Source organism: Ylistrum balloti, unplaced genomic scaffold (genome assembly GCF_031769215.1).
Source record: "Ylistrum balloti isolate Yb309-2 unplaced genomic scaffold, AGI_CSIRO_Ybal_v1 Utg371144, whole genome shotgun sequence".
NCBI lineage: Eukaryota > Metazoa > Mollusca > Bivalvia > Pectinida > Pectinidae > Ylistrum > Ylistrum balloti.
This window is the reverse complement of record NW_026782627.1, coordinates 14,009-31,875: the sequence shown is the minus strand read 5'-3', so window position 1 is coordinate 31,875 and position 17,867 is coordinate 14,009. Positions and strand designations below refer to the sequence as shown.

The window sequence follows — 17,867 nt, the reverse complement described above, 5'->3', positions numbered from 1 at the left end:
ACTGACCTCCAAATATCCCCAAAAAAGGCACAGATTACAACAGGATGGCAAAGGTGCTGTGTTTACCAGAAATCAGACGTTGTACTTATGGCTGTATCCCGGAACACATACATATTATAAACATCTACCGGGAACTTTGTTTTTACAGTGATGATAGTCTATATCATTAATGTTAGTTAGGTTTACCTGTATTTTTACCTGTGGTTCTCACCTGTACATGTATAAAAAAAAACTCAGCCAAAAAAGGAAATAAAATAAAAATAATTAAAGACATAATATAATAAAATATATATGGTGACATAATGTACATGTAATTATTATGTCGTGTATGGTGACATAATGTACATGTAATTATTATGTCGTGTATGGTGACATAATGTACATGTAATTATTATGTCGTGTATGGTGACATAATGTACATGTAGTTATTATGTCGTGTATGGTGACATAATGTACATGTAGTTATTATGTCGTGTATGGTGACATAATGTACATGTAATTATTATGCCGTGTATGGTGACATAATGTACATGTAATTATTATGTCGTGTATGGTGACATAATGTACATGTAGTTATTATGTTGTGTATGGTGACATAATGTACATGTAGTTATTATGTCGTGTATGGTGACATAATGTACATGTAATTATTATGCCGTGTATGATGACATAATGTACATGTAATTATTATGCAATTTTTAATGACGTTATATTATTTTTGTTGTATATTCCAAAATAATATAAACTATTGTGATATCATTTCCACTATATAATTTTTGATTATAATATTTTTGGGTTCAGATGATATTTTTCCAGTGAAATGTTTTAATATGAAAACTGTTTACTTGTCTTAGTTCAATCTGTTAAACCATGATAAACTCTATTAATACTGTGCTAACGTTGACCAAGCTACATCTGATGTGACACCTTGAGGTGATTATCCAAGCTATATATTTATCTATATTGATAAAAAAATATATATTTATCTATATAAGATTCAAAATTAATCCCCAATTCCATCATTCATTAAAAGGTTCTGACACTTAACTGACATTGTTAGAAATCAATCATGGCTAATGCTCAGTTAGATTTTAAGTTCATCCAGAATAGAAAAGGGGATAACAACTTAGCATGTAACGGTCATTTATACAGAATTGGGTCTTCTCGCAGAGAAAGGTAAATGATTATGTAAATGACTATGCGTAGATTTATTATTTATCAATATGACAGAGAAAGAAGTTGATTCAATTTTTAGAAGGACATGTGCATGTATACATGTACTTTCTGTCTGCAATACTGAAGTATTAAGAGACAAAATATCAATAATTAATTGTTGATTTATAATGATACATCTGTAATATCTAAAAATTACAGGTAGATCCACAGGTAAAATATCTCAGGTAAATGCAGTACCTATATGAAACAGATTATAATTACCCTCCCTTTGATGTTTCTACCTATTGTCATGGACATGTAGGCGTTCCGGGAACACCCCCTACTTACCATATCTTTAGTGGGAGTTATTATAGATTGCATTGCATATGATCTCATATAAAAAGTATTTAGGTATTAACAATCCAATATTTTATTCAATTTTGATAAATTATACATTGAGTATATCAAAGAGGATTTCACTTCACTCTGGTTGTCATGACCTTGAATTTGTATAAAATAGAAATTCACCAATATCATTCTCATCCGGCACTAGATACACAATTTTAAAATATTTATAACTTCAAGTACAAACTTCTACTCTAATACTAATAATACTAATAATAATATTCAATGTTATGAATGCCTAAGTTTTTGCTACAGCTAGGCAAGACTAAGGCAAATCTCAAATTTTGTATTGTTTGTCCTAATTTATCAAAGAAATGGTATTAAGATTTCACATCTCACATAATCAGTTTCTTTCTTAATTTCTCATTGTTTTGAGAGTAAAGACAACATGTTTAAAATCCAAGAGTCTTGTTCTTGATTTAACTGTCTTCTCTACACATTTGGAATACATAAATATCTACCTATTACCTCTTTGATAACAATAAAAGAACGCTGTGGCATCATTTGGTAATGTAAGTCATCTTCAGTTTAGATGAAGCTCTTTAGGAACAATTTTTGCTGTCAAATGACTAATGTTTCAATACTATGACAAATTAATGTATGGACATATGCTTCACATGATGAATCATTCCTTGATATATAGTCCTTCACTAAAATAAAGACTTATTCTATTTTGCTTTGATTAATGTTGGAAATACTTTTAATAATAATTGATATCCAAATATTCTCAATCAGGACGAATTCTCGTTACACTGGGTACATGGTGAAAATAACAGCTACAACAACTGTTCCTTGTAGACAGCAATATCATGATCTCTAAAATAGTATCCAAATTAACATATCACTATCTCTATTACTAGCAGTGTTAAAACAGCTTATCTGTTTTCTGGATCTAATTAAAAGAAACCATATTTGTCTGCTTGATTCTACTTTCTATTCTTTAACTTGATATCCACTCCAAATTCTGGTCGCAGGATAAGTTCACCGACCGGACTGAGGTCCTCTCTCTTCTGTGTAGCAATGATGTGAAAATTCCTCAGTATGGACGAGATCATCACCTTTTCTTCCATCAGCGCAAATCTCTGGCCTGGAAAACAAAGTGATCTGTATAGTCCTCAAAAGTGGGAGCTCGAGTACTTAAAAACATCGAGTTGAGAAATATATATACATCAGACCAAGAATATTAATGGAGTGTAGAAGGAGAATAAATGTGAACATTTCTTGTGCGATCAGGCCATGGAATCACAATGGCTGTTTTGAAAAGTGTAAAAAGACACTGTCTATTTATTATTGCTGAAAAACCACCAAGCTACAACAGGAAAAGAATTGACAGTTTTTTCCCCGTGCATTTGAAGAATATTTCTCTCTCTAAAAAAAGATTAAAGAGGCTCATCACTTAAGGCAATTATCAAAATAAAAAATAAATCCTAAGCGCAGAACTACTTAAGGTTCTAAGTCATGTACATCAAATTTTATAAAATTTATACGAGTGCATACCAAGTACTACTATTTACAACTTTTCTGTAAAATGTAAATGGACACACATCCCCATGTGGTGTAACTAGATGAAAATGTGAATGGACAGAGAGACATCCCCATGTGGTGTAACTAGAAGAAAATGTGAATGGACAGAGAGACATCCCCATGTGGTGTAACTAGAGAGAAATGTGAATGGACAGAGAGACATCCCCATGTGGTGTAACTAGAGAGAATGTGAATGGACAGAGAGACATCCCCATGTGGTGTAACTAGATGAAAATGTGAATGGACAGAAAGAAATCCCCATGTCGTGTAACTAGATGAAAATGTGAATGGACAGAGAGACATCCCCATGTGGTGTAACTAGAAGAAAATGTGAATGGACAGAGAGACATCCCCATGTGGTGTAACTAGATGAAAATGTGAATGGACAGAGAGACATCCTCATGTGGTGTAACTAGAAGAAAATGTGAATGGACAGAGAGACATCTCCATGTGGTGTAACTAGAGAGAAATGTGAATGGACAGAGACATCCCCATGTGGTGTAACTAGAGAGAATGTGAATGGACAGAGAGACATCCCCATGTGGTGTAACTAGATGAAAATGTGAATGGACAGAAAGAAATCCCCATGTCGTGTAACTAGATGAAAATGTGAATGGACAGAGAGACATCCCCATGTGGTGTAACTAGATGAAAATGTGAATGGACAGAGACATCCCCATTTGGTGTAACTAGATGAAAATGTGAATGGACAGAGAGACATCTCCATGTGGTGTAACTAGATGAAAATGTGAATGGACAGAGAGACATCCCCATGTGGTGTAACTAGATGAAAATGTGAATGGACAGAGAGACATCCCCATGTGATGTAACTAGATGAAAATGTGAATGGACAGAGAGACATCCTCATGTGGTGTAACTAGATGAAAATGTGAATGGACAGAGAGACATCCTCATGTGGTGTAACTAGATGAAAATGTGGCAAATAAACAAGCAATACCCTTAGTTTCACCATCATAGCTCTACTTCTAATGTTTCAGTGTTACAAATAAATTCTGTACTGCTGCTGAGTTTTGCACGCATGATTTTGGTACATTAGCATAATTGTGAAAGTAATCTGATAAACTTGTTGCAGAAATTACATCATGAAATTCACTTTTAATACTCCACCACAGATTTCTGACCACTCACATGATCACGAACAAATAAAAGATGATATTTTTTCCCCCTTAAGACATACAGTTTTTGTATAAGAGATCAATATATTGTTTCAATCAAACAAAAGACCTCGCTATGGTAACCATTGAACAGTTTCCAATAAACACTGACCAATGCAATAGGACCACCTTATCAACCTGGAGGAAATGTCCTGAAATACTGACCAATGCAGTTGCGGGGTCCAGCTGAGAAGGGGACATAGCTGAATGGATGACGAGTTGAATTTTGCGGCATGAAACGGTGTGGGTCAAATTTGTTTGGATCAGGAAAGTAGCGCTCATCCAGATGAAGTGCAACAGGGACAATTACAGCAGTAGTGCCCTTCTTCAGTTTGTACTGGTTTCCTGAAAGTTAAACAAAAGTGCCCTTTCTGCATTTTTGATTTCAAATACTTCATTTTCTCCAGTCAGATATAAACAAAAATCAAAGATACAGTGTAAAACTTATCATAAATATTTGAAGTTATTCCTGTGTGAATACAGATGTGTCGCCATCTACACCAAAAAAAAAAAAAAAAAAAACCCATCCCCAATCCCAAGTATATGTTTTTCCATAGAATTTACAGGCCTCTTCAAATTACAAATTAATTTTATTAATGCAATAATACTGTCATTTTTTTCAATGTTTGATACAAAGAAACAAAGTACAATGGAAAAACTTACTTAATGTTTTCTGACAGCTATATTGCTGTATTGGTATATTATGTGTATTGACGAGTTCCAACAAATGATTCACTTACCTATGGTGACGTCCTCTGTAACACTCCTTCCAAAGAAAGGTACTGAAGGGTAAAGTCGTAGAGCTTCCTACGAAAAAAAAATAGAAATTGACTCATCAACTCACAAGGATAAAAATAGCTCCTATATTCAAATATAAATTACAACTGAGAAACTTTTGATAATAAGTTTAATCAAATATACTTTACAGGTTTATTATAAACATATTGAAGGATAAAACAAAATAAATTGACCTTTTACCTACCTTAATTGTACATTCCAAGTACTTCATGTCCTTCAGGTCCTTCATGGTGGCTGGTCGGTCACTGTCTCCTGAAACCATGGTAACCAAGAAGGAATTCACAAGATAATATCCTTGCTGATGGATATCAATTACTCTAATTAAAGAAATTGTAACTTAAATGTTGAGGTGATTAGAAAACCTTTTCCTTCTGGGAAGTCAATGACATTGTTAACATATATGTATGATCTATGAAACAGAAATATTCTTTGAATTTTTTTATCACATTATCATCCTATCAATTCTTCTTGGACAAATGCTGGGTGTCTGGTGGCACAGAGATAACACACTTGCTTTTCACCAAAAAGTTCTGTGTTTGATTCCTTGAGTCGAGGTGAAAAAGCATGGGTCATCTGTCAGACCAGATGGAGGTTTTCTCCCACAGTAAGACCCCTTTCGATCTTAAATCTGGGCTCAAGGATTAAATACTAGAGAGAACATGATTTTCATGTCATCCTTATAAGGTCCTGTAAGTTCATACAACAATCAAGGTGTGCGATGTCATTTCATTTTATGACATCATAAGGTCATATTACAAGTCCCAGACTAAAGTATGACAAGCGATAGAGCATTATATCAATAAACCTAGAATATATATGTAACAACTGAACTCCCATGCATGTAAGTATCACTGTTTGATGAATTTGCAGAAGGTGTTATATGTGACCCATGACCCTTGAACCTTGACTGATCACCATCTTAATATATGGTGTATAACTTGATGTTATGATGCTATTGGTTAAAATTAGCATACTGTGTTGAGGGATTCTTTAGATATGAAATTGATCCTGAATGTGACACAACACATTGTGATATAACAGGTAACACTATATACCCCACATAAAATGGTAGGGGGATCACAACACATGAAGATAAATATTATGCAGAACCCACCAAAGATGCTGTCCATTTCCTCATGTAACTTATCCTGGACGTGTGGGTGTTCCCCGATCAGGTGTGTACACCAGGTAATGGCTGCGGCTGTTGTATCATGACCCTAATTAAAACCAAAGTTGAGTGAGTATCCTCCACAACACTCCACAACATTAACAATATCATAATTAATTGAACAATCTTTTGTAAATTAGTGGCACAGTCCATGAAATTGAAGTCTATCATCAGACAATAATCAGATCATATTAAACTATGCTGAAGTCACAAACTGGCGATATCATATAATCAATACAATTAGTTTCATAACCTTTCTAATCAAATGGATCATTACACTGTATGGCTGTGTGTATAATTACAAACATTGGCATGGCTCAGATTATCGTATTAAGCTACATAGGTATTATGCTATTTATTAATTTATTGTTTATGTTAATTTCCAAAAATCCACTGATGTCTTTCAAAATATGACAAGACAAACATTTCCCCTTTCATCATAAATTGCTTAAGAAAGAAAGAAAATACTCAAGCAATTTATTAAAACATCAGTAAATAAAATAGCAATTCCCAACAGCTCAGGAGAGAAAATTTCTCAACTGAAAATCAAACATTTTTCAATCAAAAAACAACAAAACTAAACTTATTCTGACATGTGGAGTGAACCCTCACCTCAAACATGAATGTGTCCACTTCCTCTCGGATGTCCTCAAATGAAAGGTGATGACCATCAGCTGAGGCACACAACAGCATGTCCAGGAAGGCTAGACGCTTACCCTTCTCCAAGTATATGGTGTCATCATCTCCACGACTTTTCATTATTTCTTCCATAGTTGTCTCCTCTGACCTCTTCTGTCTAAACTCATCGCTACGCTCTATGATCACCTGAATAATGCAGTTTAAACATCAAAAGATTACTGCCACAATCTTTATTCAACATAATAACAATGTAGAGTCTTTTGTAGGTATTTAAATGTACCTGTAACTTCTTTTTTCTGATCAACCATACCTGTTGCAGCATACCACAAATCTCGGAACGACTAATTCATAAATGTATGACACTTTCATTCAAAATCATTATCTACTTTACGTTTGATATACATGTATCACCAAACATCAACAAATTTTCACGGTGAAAATGATGGCAGTATACTTAGCCTGTTATACTTTTGAAGCTTCTGAAGGGTGATCATGCTCTGTAATTTTCGCAGCACTCTGTTGCAGGTAAGGGCTCATCAGAGACAGTGACTTGCTTTTTAATTTGTTAACTACCTTTGATGTGAAGGAGTGGAGAGTCTTCAGACACTTGTCATGTTCTCTGCCTGGCCCCAGTAGATTGAAGAGAATGTTAGGCCAGTACCATGGGCGACGCATTCGCAGCAGTATCAAGACTGTGATCCTAAACAAGGTAAAATAGGCCTGCTTCATTTCATTGTCTTCAATATGATTGGAAATGATAAATACTACAGTTTAACAATGCTGTATATGATCCCCTCCTTATTGTCTGTTGTTTAATAACAGTTTAAATCCTCTCTTACAAGAGTTTAGGAAGGGTGAGGATACTGTACTACACGATGTTAGGGGTATCTCAGTCCCTCTAAGGAATTGGAGGAATTTTCATAAGGTTTCTTATTACAATTTTTCCTCTTATAAAATACTGCACTGATATATTTAAACATAAAATATTCTTACTTGTTGATGGCTCGAACATAATCAGAGTCGCTGTTCCCCTGGGCATTCACATGTCTTCCCATGGCAGTCTCTACAGAAATCATACCACTAATATTACTTACAGTCGTACTACATATATCCTGCTGTAAGTCCCAGAAGCTTACAAATGACCTCCAACTCTACATAGAGGGGTAGTCTTATAACAAGACAATGCTTTAGTTATTAATTCAATGGCCTATTAACTTTATCATATCAGTCTGGTGTCAACTCCAAATCAATATAAAAATGTTGATGGAATAATGTCAGAATAATTCAGACTAGGTGCTTGTGTTGCTTTATTATTCTCTTTATTATGCTTTTGAGAAGCCAATCCAACACTGCCTCAGATAAAAGTTATATAAAATTCCATAACCAGACAACTCAAACAAGTGAACAAGACATCTCACCACAAATGATATCAAGAGCACACAGGGTGATGTAGGGAAAGACATCGAAGGGTCCTTTATCAGCGACCTTTTGTAGTTTCTTCACCATCACATTGGACTGATCATTGAACACACCAATAAAGTCATGGAGAATCTTGAAATGGAAAGTAGGGGTCAACATCTTCCTCCGAATTTTCCATTTGTCTCCAGTGCTGTGAGTGGATAACATTGTCAGACAACTCATTACACAATAGGTACAGACAAGTTTCTCATCACATCTCCAATTCAATTTAAAAATTGTCTTTAGTTGTACTTATTTTTTGTAAAAATGAGTGCTATTTGTTATAAACATGTCTAACATTGAAAGTACTGTACATCTAACATGAAATTGACAGAAAAAAAATGTAAATTCAAAAATTTTAAGATTTATGCAATCCATATTAACTACCTTCCTGTTGCACATCACATTTTTTCAACACATCTGACCAGTAACCAAACAACAGTGATCGATTGCTTCCCATGCAAACTTTAGATAAGATATTTAACTTTAGAGCTCATGGACAAATAACAGAAGTTGTTTGAATTTCTGATATATTTTAAGTTGGATAAGTTATTCAGAAGAAATATCATAACTCTTGACCTCAATGTTCTAAAGAAGAAGCTTCAATGAAAAAATTAACATTGGACAGGCATGACAAGATCTTTCAGGTGATGTGCATGTTACCTTGTCAGTAGTCCTGTACCAAGCCAGGGATGGAGGAATCTGTATTCATCAGACTTGTCCATGTGCTTACTGCTGTTGAGGAGGACCTGTTTTAAGAAGAATTGAATTTCAATCTTTAATCATACATTTTGCTTTTAACTGATCCAGCTTGAATGCTTATATATATAATGTTGATCAGGAATACAGGTTTTCTTCTCTAACCAATGACAGAATTCTATAATAAAAAGACATTGAAACACATTTTCACAGCTAAACAAAAAGTTTATATAGCTTGCAATTCAGTTCATTAAAGTGTTTTAAATTATATGAAATTATGCAAATAAGAACATGTAACAAATGTTGGAATATTAGATTCTCCTGTGATGTTTTGTATTATTAAAAGAAAGTTTCAAAATGACTTCTTTTCTAAAAGAATGTATATACAGATACTTTGACAGCAATTGATCTATAGAATAGTATACTAGACTCTCTGGTAATATAAGAACAAAGGAAACAGATATACATGGTACGATATAATTTAATTCAGTGTCTGAGTGAGAACACAAATTCAAAATGGACAATGAATGGTTTCCATTTAGGCTAGGTCATTTAGCTGACCTAGGAATTAGGCTATACCAGAACTTAAATGACCTTTTCCTTGAAAGGTCAAGACAGATATGGTCAATCAAACCTAAGAATGAAATCTACTTGTTGAGTGAAACATAACCTATCCTGGGTTTACAGCACAGGTACTTGTCCCATCTGTCATTATACACTTCTGGCACAGGTCTGAGCTGCATTCTTCATTGTGAAATATTTTCAGGTCAGCTGATTGGCTGGTCACGGTATTCGCATTGATACACGTGTATAGCACTTAATTGGAAGGAGCGAGAAATCAAAAAGCATGCCAAAACAAAAACAAACAAACAAACAAACAAACAAAAAAACAGCAATTGTATTCAAACTGGATTAAAAAATGAAGGTATATGAACAATGATGTGGTGCATACATTTAAAGATATGATGTAATATAGTAACTTAGAAATACATGATTCTACATTATCATTTTGATTCATAAACAAGAGGTCCATCGGGCCTCTATCGCTCACCTGGATCTTAATGCCCAGCGATGGTACACATGTATATAGGTTGGGTATTTCAAATATTTCCAAATTAAAGCTGTCTACCTCTTTGATGGGGAGAGACCAATGGGTTTATACTTGTACCATGACTGTCTTGCTCTTTTGATGCCAGGTAAGAGTTTATATGGTCATCCATTTAGTATCCCAGCTACATCAAAAATATGACCCAGAAATGATGTCCCTAGAGGTGTGCCACAACCACGGGTCAATTCTAACATAACAAATTACCCAGAAACTAAGTCCCTAGGAGTGGGGCACACCCCAGGGCCAATCTTACATCATGATTGTGTTTATCTTTTGATGTCTAGCAATGCTATATATGCTTATGGGATGCAGATCTCAACCATTTTAAAAGATGTAACACATTTCCTGAGCCCTTCAGCCCCTCCTCTATAGCCCTTTTGGGCCAATATCCATCCTTTTATACAAAACTGATTTCCCTTTACCCAAACATCCTTCACACAACATTTTGACAAAATAAATTCATTCCTACAGGAGCAGTAGGATTTTAAAGAATTTGCTCTATTTCCCCTATTGGGTCCTGCCCCTGAGCCCCAGGGGGTGGAGACCGACTGTTTATACAAATTGATTCCCCTTTACCCAAAGACACTTTAGACCAAATTCGGGCAAAATCCAATTATTCCTACAGGTGAGCTAAAAAGCATATGATCTGAATTGTGGTTAAAACCTGCTCTCCTCTCCAACAATTTCGAGCTTGATCTAACTGACATCAATTGACCCTCAATCCTTTTGTGTCTATTTAGGAAAAGTGAATTATGACGTAGACTTCCACTTTTTCATGGCTTAGAATTGACATCTATCATCCCCTGCCCCTACTCCCCAACAACTAGCAGCAGATATGACTTTGAAATTAACACTGACCAACTATACCGCATATGACCCAAGGATTCATTTCCATTTCCTGTTTGCAATAGGTGATAGAGAATGACTGTAGATTTTGTTATCTCAATACTGAATCAAAGAATCAATACAGAAGAGAAAAAAGATTACATTGGAAGTATCAGCGATATAGATACATACTTAAGAATTCAACATGCAAGTTTCAAAGTTGCAGATTCACATTGAGACATCAATCATGTAATGTGCTTACATGTAGGAAAAAGAAGTGCAAATTTTCCTTTTTTTAACTCAAATATTTTCCCAATGATAAATGTTACCTCTACATAGTCTGCCCTGTACACACAAACACATGGCTGGCTGCTCAGCAGCAGTCTAAACAACCCTGCATCAGCATATTCATTACAAAACCCAACAAGCTGGCAATAAAAACCTACCAACAAAAACACATTACTATAAGATTAGTTTGTGTACATCAACAATACAAAATCTCTATGTGAAAACATCCACAAGTTCTGGAGTTATATATCAATGTATGTTTCCATGATGAAATGTACAGTAAATAAGTATAAAGCAATTGATATCAAAGTGTTCAGTTCACCTTCAGTATGATTAGAAAATTCTTAAAAGTATGAAATCAATTGTTACCAAGATACTCAAGTATTATTCACTCTTTGGTCAGGGAAGGTTTCAGCAAAATCAGTTCAAGGGTTTTTGAGAAAAAGTAAAAAATATACAGTGCTTGACAAAAACCGATCACGATGAGTCATCATGAGACATTGTTTCAGGTGGCCTAACAATTTGACCCCTGTCACCTTTAATATGGTTGAAGGTCGTTCATTTTTCGCAAACTTTGTCGACCTCATCCTAGCAACCCATCAGCCAAATATGACATTTGGAATGTTGGTTATTTGGTTAATTTCACTTCTGTGACCTTGAATAAGGAGTCAAAGTCATTTCTTTTCGCAAACATTGTTGGGCTTCATCCCAGCAACCCATCAGCCAAACACCATGACATGGAAAGGTTGATCCCTGGAGTATCAAGGATAAAGTGATCATAACCACTGGAGTATCGAGGATGAAGTGATCATAACTACTGGAGTATTGAGGATGTAAGATGTAGTGATCATAACCACTGGAGTATCGAGGATGTAAGATGTAGTGATCGTAACCCTTGGAGTATCAAGGATGAATTCCTGTATGATACATGAATAAGTTATTTTAAAGAATGGAGGTTGTGTTACAACAGAAGCTCACTTCAACTACACTTTGGGCACATTGAACAAGTGAGATGTCATAAAAACACTGACCACTTTACAAGCAAGCTACAGCACAATAATGACAAAGCTTACAGCTATGACACAGTCTTAACAAAGTTTACAGCTACAACACAGTCTTAACAAAGCTTACAGCTACAACACAGTCTTAACAAAGCTTACAGCTACAACACAGTCTTAACAAAGTTGTAGCTCTTAATAAAGCTTACAGCTACAACACGGTCTTAACAAAGCTTACAGCTACAACACGGTCTTAACAAAGCTTACAGCTGCAACACAGTCTTAACAAAGCTTACAGCTACAACACGGTCTTAACAAAGCTTACAGCTACAACACAGTCTTAACAAAGCTTACAGCTACAACACAGTCTTAACAAAGCTTACAGCTACAACACGGTCTTAACAAAGCTTACAGCTAACAAAGCTTACAGCTACAACACGGTCTTAACAAAGCTTACAGCTACAACACGGTCTTAACAAAGCTTACAGCTACAACACGGTCTTAACAAAGTTTACAGCTACAACACGGTCTTAACAAAGCTTACAGCTACAACACGGTCTTAACAAAGCTTACAGCTACAACACATTCTTAACAAAGCTTACAGTTACAACACAGTCTTAACAAAGCTTACAGTTACAACACAGTCTTAACAAAGCTTACAGCTACAACACAGTCTTAACAAAGCTTACAGCTACAACACGGTCTTAACAAAGCTTACAGCTACAACACAGTCTTAACAAAGTTTACAGCTACACTACAGTTATAACAAAGTTTACAGCTACAGTGCAGTTATAACAAAGCTTACAGCTACAGTGCAGTTATAACAAAGTTTACAGCTACACTACAGTTATAACAAAGTTTACAGCTACACTACAGTTATAACAAAGCTAACAGCTACACTACAGTTATAACAAAGCTTACAGCTACACTACAGTTATAACAAAGCTTACAGCTACACTACGGTTATAACAAAGTTTACAGCTACACTACAGTTATAACAAAGTTTACAGCTACACTACAGTTATAACAAAGTTTACAGCTACACTACAGTTATAACAAAGCTTACAGCTACACTACAGTTATAACAAAGCTAACAGCTACACTACAGTTATAACAAAGCTTACAGCTACACTACAGTTATAACAATGCTAACAGCTACACTATGGTTATAACAAAGCTTACAGCTACACTGCAGTTATAACAAAGCTAACAGCTACAGTGCAGTTATAACAAAGCTTACAGCTACACTACAGTTATAACAAAGCTTACAGCTACACTACAGTTATAACAAAGCTTACAGCTACACTACAGTTATAACAAAGTTTACAGCTACACTACAGTTATAACAAAGTTTACAGCTACACTACAGTTATAACAAAGCTTACAGCTACACTACAGTTATAACAAAGCTAACAGCTACACTACAGTTATAACAAAGCTTACAGCTACACTACAGTTATAACAAAGCTAACAGCTACAGTGCAGTTATAACAAAGCTAACAGCTACAGTGCAGTTTTAACAAAGCTAACAGCTACAGTGCAGTTATAACAAAGCTGACAGTTACAGCACATTTACAACTAAGACTGTACAAAAGATACAAATGAACAGGACCTTTTATCCTACAACTGGCACTATCATTGTAGGAATACACCTACCATATATATTTTTGTTGTATTTGGTAGTAATGGAAAACAGGTGTATTTTACCATGTGCCTTATTTCAACAGAATAACTTTCAGAAATTACTTAAAAATTAAATTGAAGAATAAACATAACTGTTGAAATAAGTGATTTTATATGTTGTTATGAACAATTTTATTTACAAAAATTCATTAAATCACTGCCATATTTGTTGAAAGTTGAAACTATATTCCTGCATGGAGAAATTATTTTGGCGTAAAAACAAAGATTGAAGTTTTGATTGCCTTTTTCGCAATCAGTTTTAAAAGATGAATAGAATACATTGTTAACGTCTTAAAATATAAGCTTTATTTTGGCAAGGGTGAAGAAAGACAAAAGCTACCATATCATACGAGACTTCCACTTCTAAATTATCAAAAGGTGAATTTTGATTCAGGGCACTACCTAGGTATGTCAAAAGATAGACTTGCAAAATGTTGTTGCTGGTTACCTTTAATACGTTGTTTGGCTCTACAGTATTTACCCCAAAAGTTCTATTAAATATCAGTTTGGAACCAATTTGAAGTTTACAATCTTCATATGACAAAAATCAAACAGTACTGAAATTAATTTTGAAATTATTTCTAAGATTACTTTCCCTACATTTGTCGTCGAATAACTCACAAAATATAACATGTTTAGATAAAACAATAGAGTAATTTTGCCAGTCCTTCAATGATAGCCCTTAGCTACACATATAACAAACATCACAAAGCTATATACATTACATACAGTGCACATTCTAGCTACACTACTTAACACATAAGTTTACCTCAATGTACTCGGCTCTATAAACTGCTATGATTGGTTTATTTCCAAGCAATATCTTGAATATTCCAGTATTTGCCCATTCAGCACTATACTCAAGCAGTTGGGTATAAAACTCTGCAGGAAAACATGGATCTAATATTATGATATTTTATCATTCAAGTGAAAAAAACAAATATTATCCTCTATCTCTATTTTGAATATGTCAACATTACACATCTGAAATCATTTCGATGTCAAAAAATGTCTTCCCTTTAATGGGAGTTTAGATTTAAGTCCCTGTATTTGTTCTCAACTCCTGCTATTATTTGGTACTATTCCATGACTAAATCAATTAAGTTTCATTTCAATTTCTCACTCATTCATTTCAAAAGTAATTCTTCAATTTACATATTATTTATATATTTTTTTAATGTTTCATCAAATCTCTTTATTGTTCCTTCATCATTCTCCATACATGTAAATTTTTATATAGCTTTACTAGTGCTTATTAAGTCAATCTTCACACATTGCTATATGAATTAGCATACTTAATTGGTTTTTAATTTTCCATAAGTTTTGTAGGAAATTTGTGCATGATCAAAAGCTATAATTCCTTTAACTACCACCTGTGACACTACCAAATTGTAACACAATCATGAAACTATGATGACCCATATCAGCCATGTCAAAATACACTTAAGCAACCTGGTTTTGTCAAGAGATTTTAGTACATGAAATTCATTGTCAGCAACTACAAAAGCAGCTGAATATTCTGGAGTAAGTGACAATTCTTCTTGGTCAAATTCTGTTTTGCTTTCAGATGTTTTCTCATAATGGAGTGTTGGTCCATATCACTTTTCAGCTTTGCTTTATCAATTACCATTACTCTTGATTAACACTAGACTCTGCCAGATGAAATACAAGTGGTCCCCTCCTTCCTTTGACCTTTAATTGTTTCTCTTTCTCAAGTATTGATAAAATCTCATTTGATTCAAGTAAATTCTTTAATGCAAGAGGAATTTCACCTTTGAAAATAAGCATGATATTTCAGCAATTCGACATTTTTACAGAAGACATTAATAGTGTGCATGTTACCAGTATCTAAAATTTAAGTATATCATTTCAGAAATATCAATTATTTTACAGCCATCTATATGCAAATCTAATGCGTATTTAAGATATTGGAGGCACTGAAATAAATCTGCCAGTGATATTTAAAGGAAATGTGAGCTTTCCTTCCTACACAGTGTTCCCATCAATCAGTCAGGTGTTATCGAAAGAAACAGTAGATATTGTGTGCAAAATTAAAATTCAAAATATGTCAAGGCAGATATGGGTTAACATCACTTTGACAAAAAAGAAAAGAAAGTGAAAGGAAAGTAGAACGTGACTAAATATTTTGTCACAAACTTGACAAAATCCAACTGTTTTTGCTCAGACTACATACAGAAACCTCTGACAAAAAAGATTTGCTTGTGCGTATTTTGACATGGCTGCTACGTGTATAGGCCATCGTATGAAACACGTTTACTCACAAGTGTCGATAAATTACAAGTTTTCAAAGGTGTATCACGTAGGGGTGTTTAAGTATTTGTTTAGCAACGGAAGTGTTTATGTCCAGTACAAAGTTGACAGTTCATAAAAATACTTGCTCTTTGCATCGGTGCTAAGCTGATGAGCGTTTCCCAGAAAGGGCAATGTCGGTGGTCCTGGGATTGTGTAGAAATCGGAAAGTGTCTTCTTCTTCTGTTGATACCAGAGCAAACTAAATACCACCACCGCTAATGTAGCTGCGGCCACCAACAACACGTCCGCCATTTTGTCCACGAGGTTAATCTTTATCAGATCACGTGACTAGTCACATGATAAGGAAAGACCTATAATTGAAAGAAACACCGTGTACCTCTTTTCTTCAATTACCTGGTCAACTTTTAGTAAATGACATCAATTTCAGAAAACTCATCAGTCAAATTTAATTGAGTATTTATAGAATGAATTCAACTATATTAATATTGATTGTTTTTCAACTGAGTTTATCATTTTTTGTACCGACAGCTGAATGAATTGTGGCAACATCATTCTTATTGTTGAACGTGGATTGGAAACCATCTAACAAAAGATCCCATAGCTGGGATCCAAGATTTGATCATTATTTGTGCTTAAAATGTTGGATCTTTCCTCATCCGTCCTTTATTTTTGTTCTTAACTATATTAAATATGTAATCATTCCTCTAAATTTTGATAACAATCTTTACCTGTCAAATAAAAAATTGTCACCTGTTTGCCACTTTATCTTTCAAATCAGTCCCAAAATAATAAAGGATACAACTAGAGACCAAGACTAACAAATAAAATCTGTGAATGATCCACTTAGTGCTTCCCTAGAAACAGGAACAACAAAGATTGTTTTAGGACAGATGATCGAGAGATGAAGGGCAATTGGAATAGCCAACCTTGTACCATCTTATGATAGTGGGATGTTGATTAAAACCTATTCCATAACTAGCTCACTGATAATTTTCTCAGTTCAATCTTAACTTCTTCATTAAGCTTCATCTCTGGCAATCAACACTTTAGTTCCACCTGAGGTTTGCAGTATGTCTATTATGATCCAAAATTGGAAAAGCTAACCAAATGAGGATAAAAACTGGACAATGTGAATCTAATTTGAAAATTGACAACAAATCCATAATGGTCTTTCTTGGGATTTTGACACAGGAAATAAGCCAGTAAGTTTGTTATGTAAGAATGTCATAATTCAGATCTCAAATAATGTTGCATTTCATTTCAAAATGAATCTAAAACAATTTCATTTCATGCACCAATGTTTACACGTAGATGAACTAAAACCATTACCATAGTTTCAGCATGTACATGTAACATACAAAACATAGATATTAAATGGATATGAATAAAATGTACTTAATTTTTTTTCTGTTACCCTGATTGTATCATCAGATCTCTATGAAACAACTTAATTTTGTTTTGATCACTCCTTATATGGTAATACATGAATGACAAAAGGATAATTTCTTTCTTTCCATGCTGACAAAATATGCTTAATTGTTCAATACATACATTCTGACATCCAAGTAAGAACGGCCCTCCTGATCAAATTATGAAAGCATGTGTAACAGTTGTTAAGTGATCCTGTATTTCCTGAACACTGCAGTGTTTCAGTGGAAGTGTTTCCTTTC

General features: G+C 34.4%; 1 protein-coding gene across 1 annotated transcript; it reads right to left on the bottom strand.

The window, feature by feature from the left end:
• Positions 1-698: 698 nt before the first annotated feature.
• Positions 699-17,792, bottom strand: LOC132561060 (cytochrome P450 4V2-like). Its single transcript, XM_060225779.1, has 13 exons — positions 17,749-17,792; positions 16,323-16,547; positions 14,693-14,805; positions 8,986-9,071; positions 8,283-8,473; positions 7,858-7,927; positions 7,438-7,564; positions 6,838-7,050; positions 6,172-6,274; positions 5,242-5,309; positions 5,000-5,066; positions 4,425-4,604; positions 699-2,647 (listed from the first exon to the last, which is right to left on the bottom strand). Exons 2-13 carry the CDS (start codon positions 16,486-16,488, stop codon positions 2,487-2,489), a joined length of 1,545 nt encoding a protein of 514 aa, XP_060081762.1. The 5' UTR covers positions 16,489-16,547; positions 17,749-17,792; the 3' UTR covers positions 699-2,486.
• Between the last annotated feature and the right edge of the window lie 75 nt (positions 17,793-17,867).

Excerpts from the sequence above, each read along its gene's own strand:
- LOC132561060 (XM_060225779.1), bottom strand. The coding sequence starts at position 16,488 with ATGGCGGACGTGTTGTTGGTGGCCGCAGCTACATTAGCGGTGGTGGTA. Across the intron at positions 14,806-16,322 it reads GCTTAGCACCGATGCAAAGA|AGTTTTATACCCAACTGCTT; the intron begins GCAAGTATTTTT and ends GTTTTCCTGCAG. Across the intron at positions 8,474-8,985 it reads GGTACAGGACTACTGACAAG|CACTGGAGACAAATGGAAAA; the intron begins GTAACATGCACA and ends ATCCACTCACAG.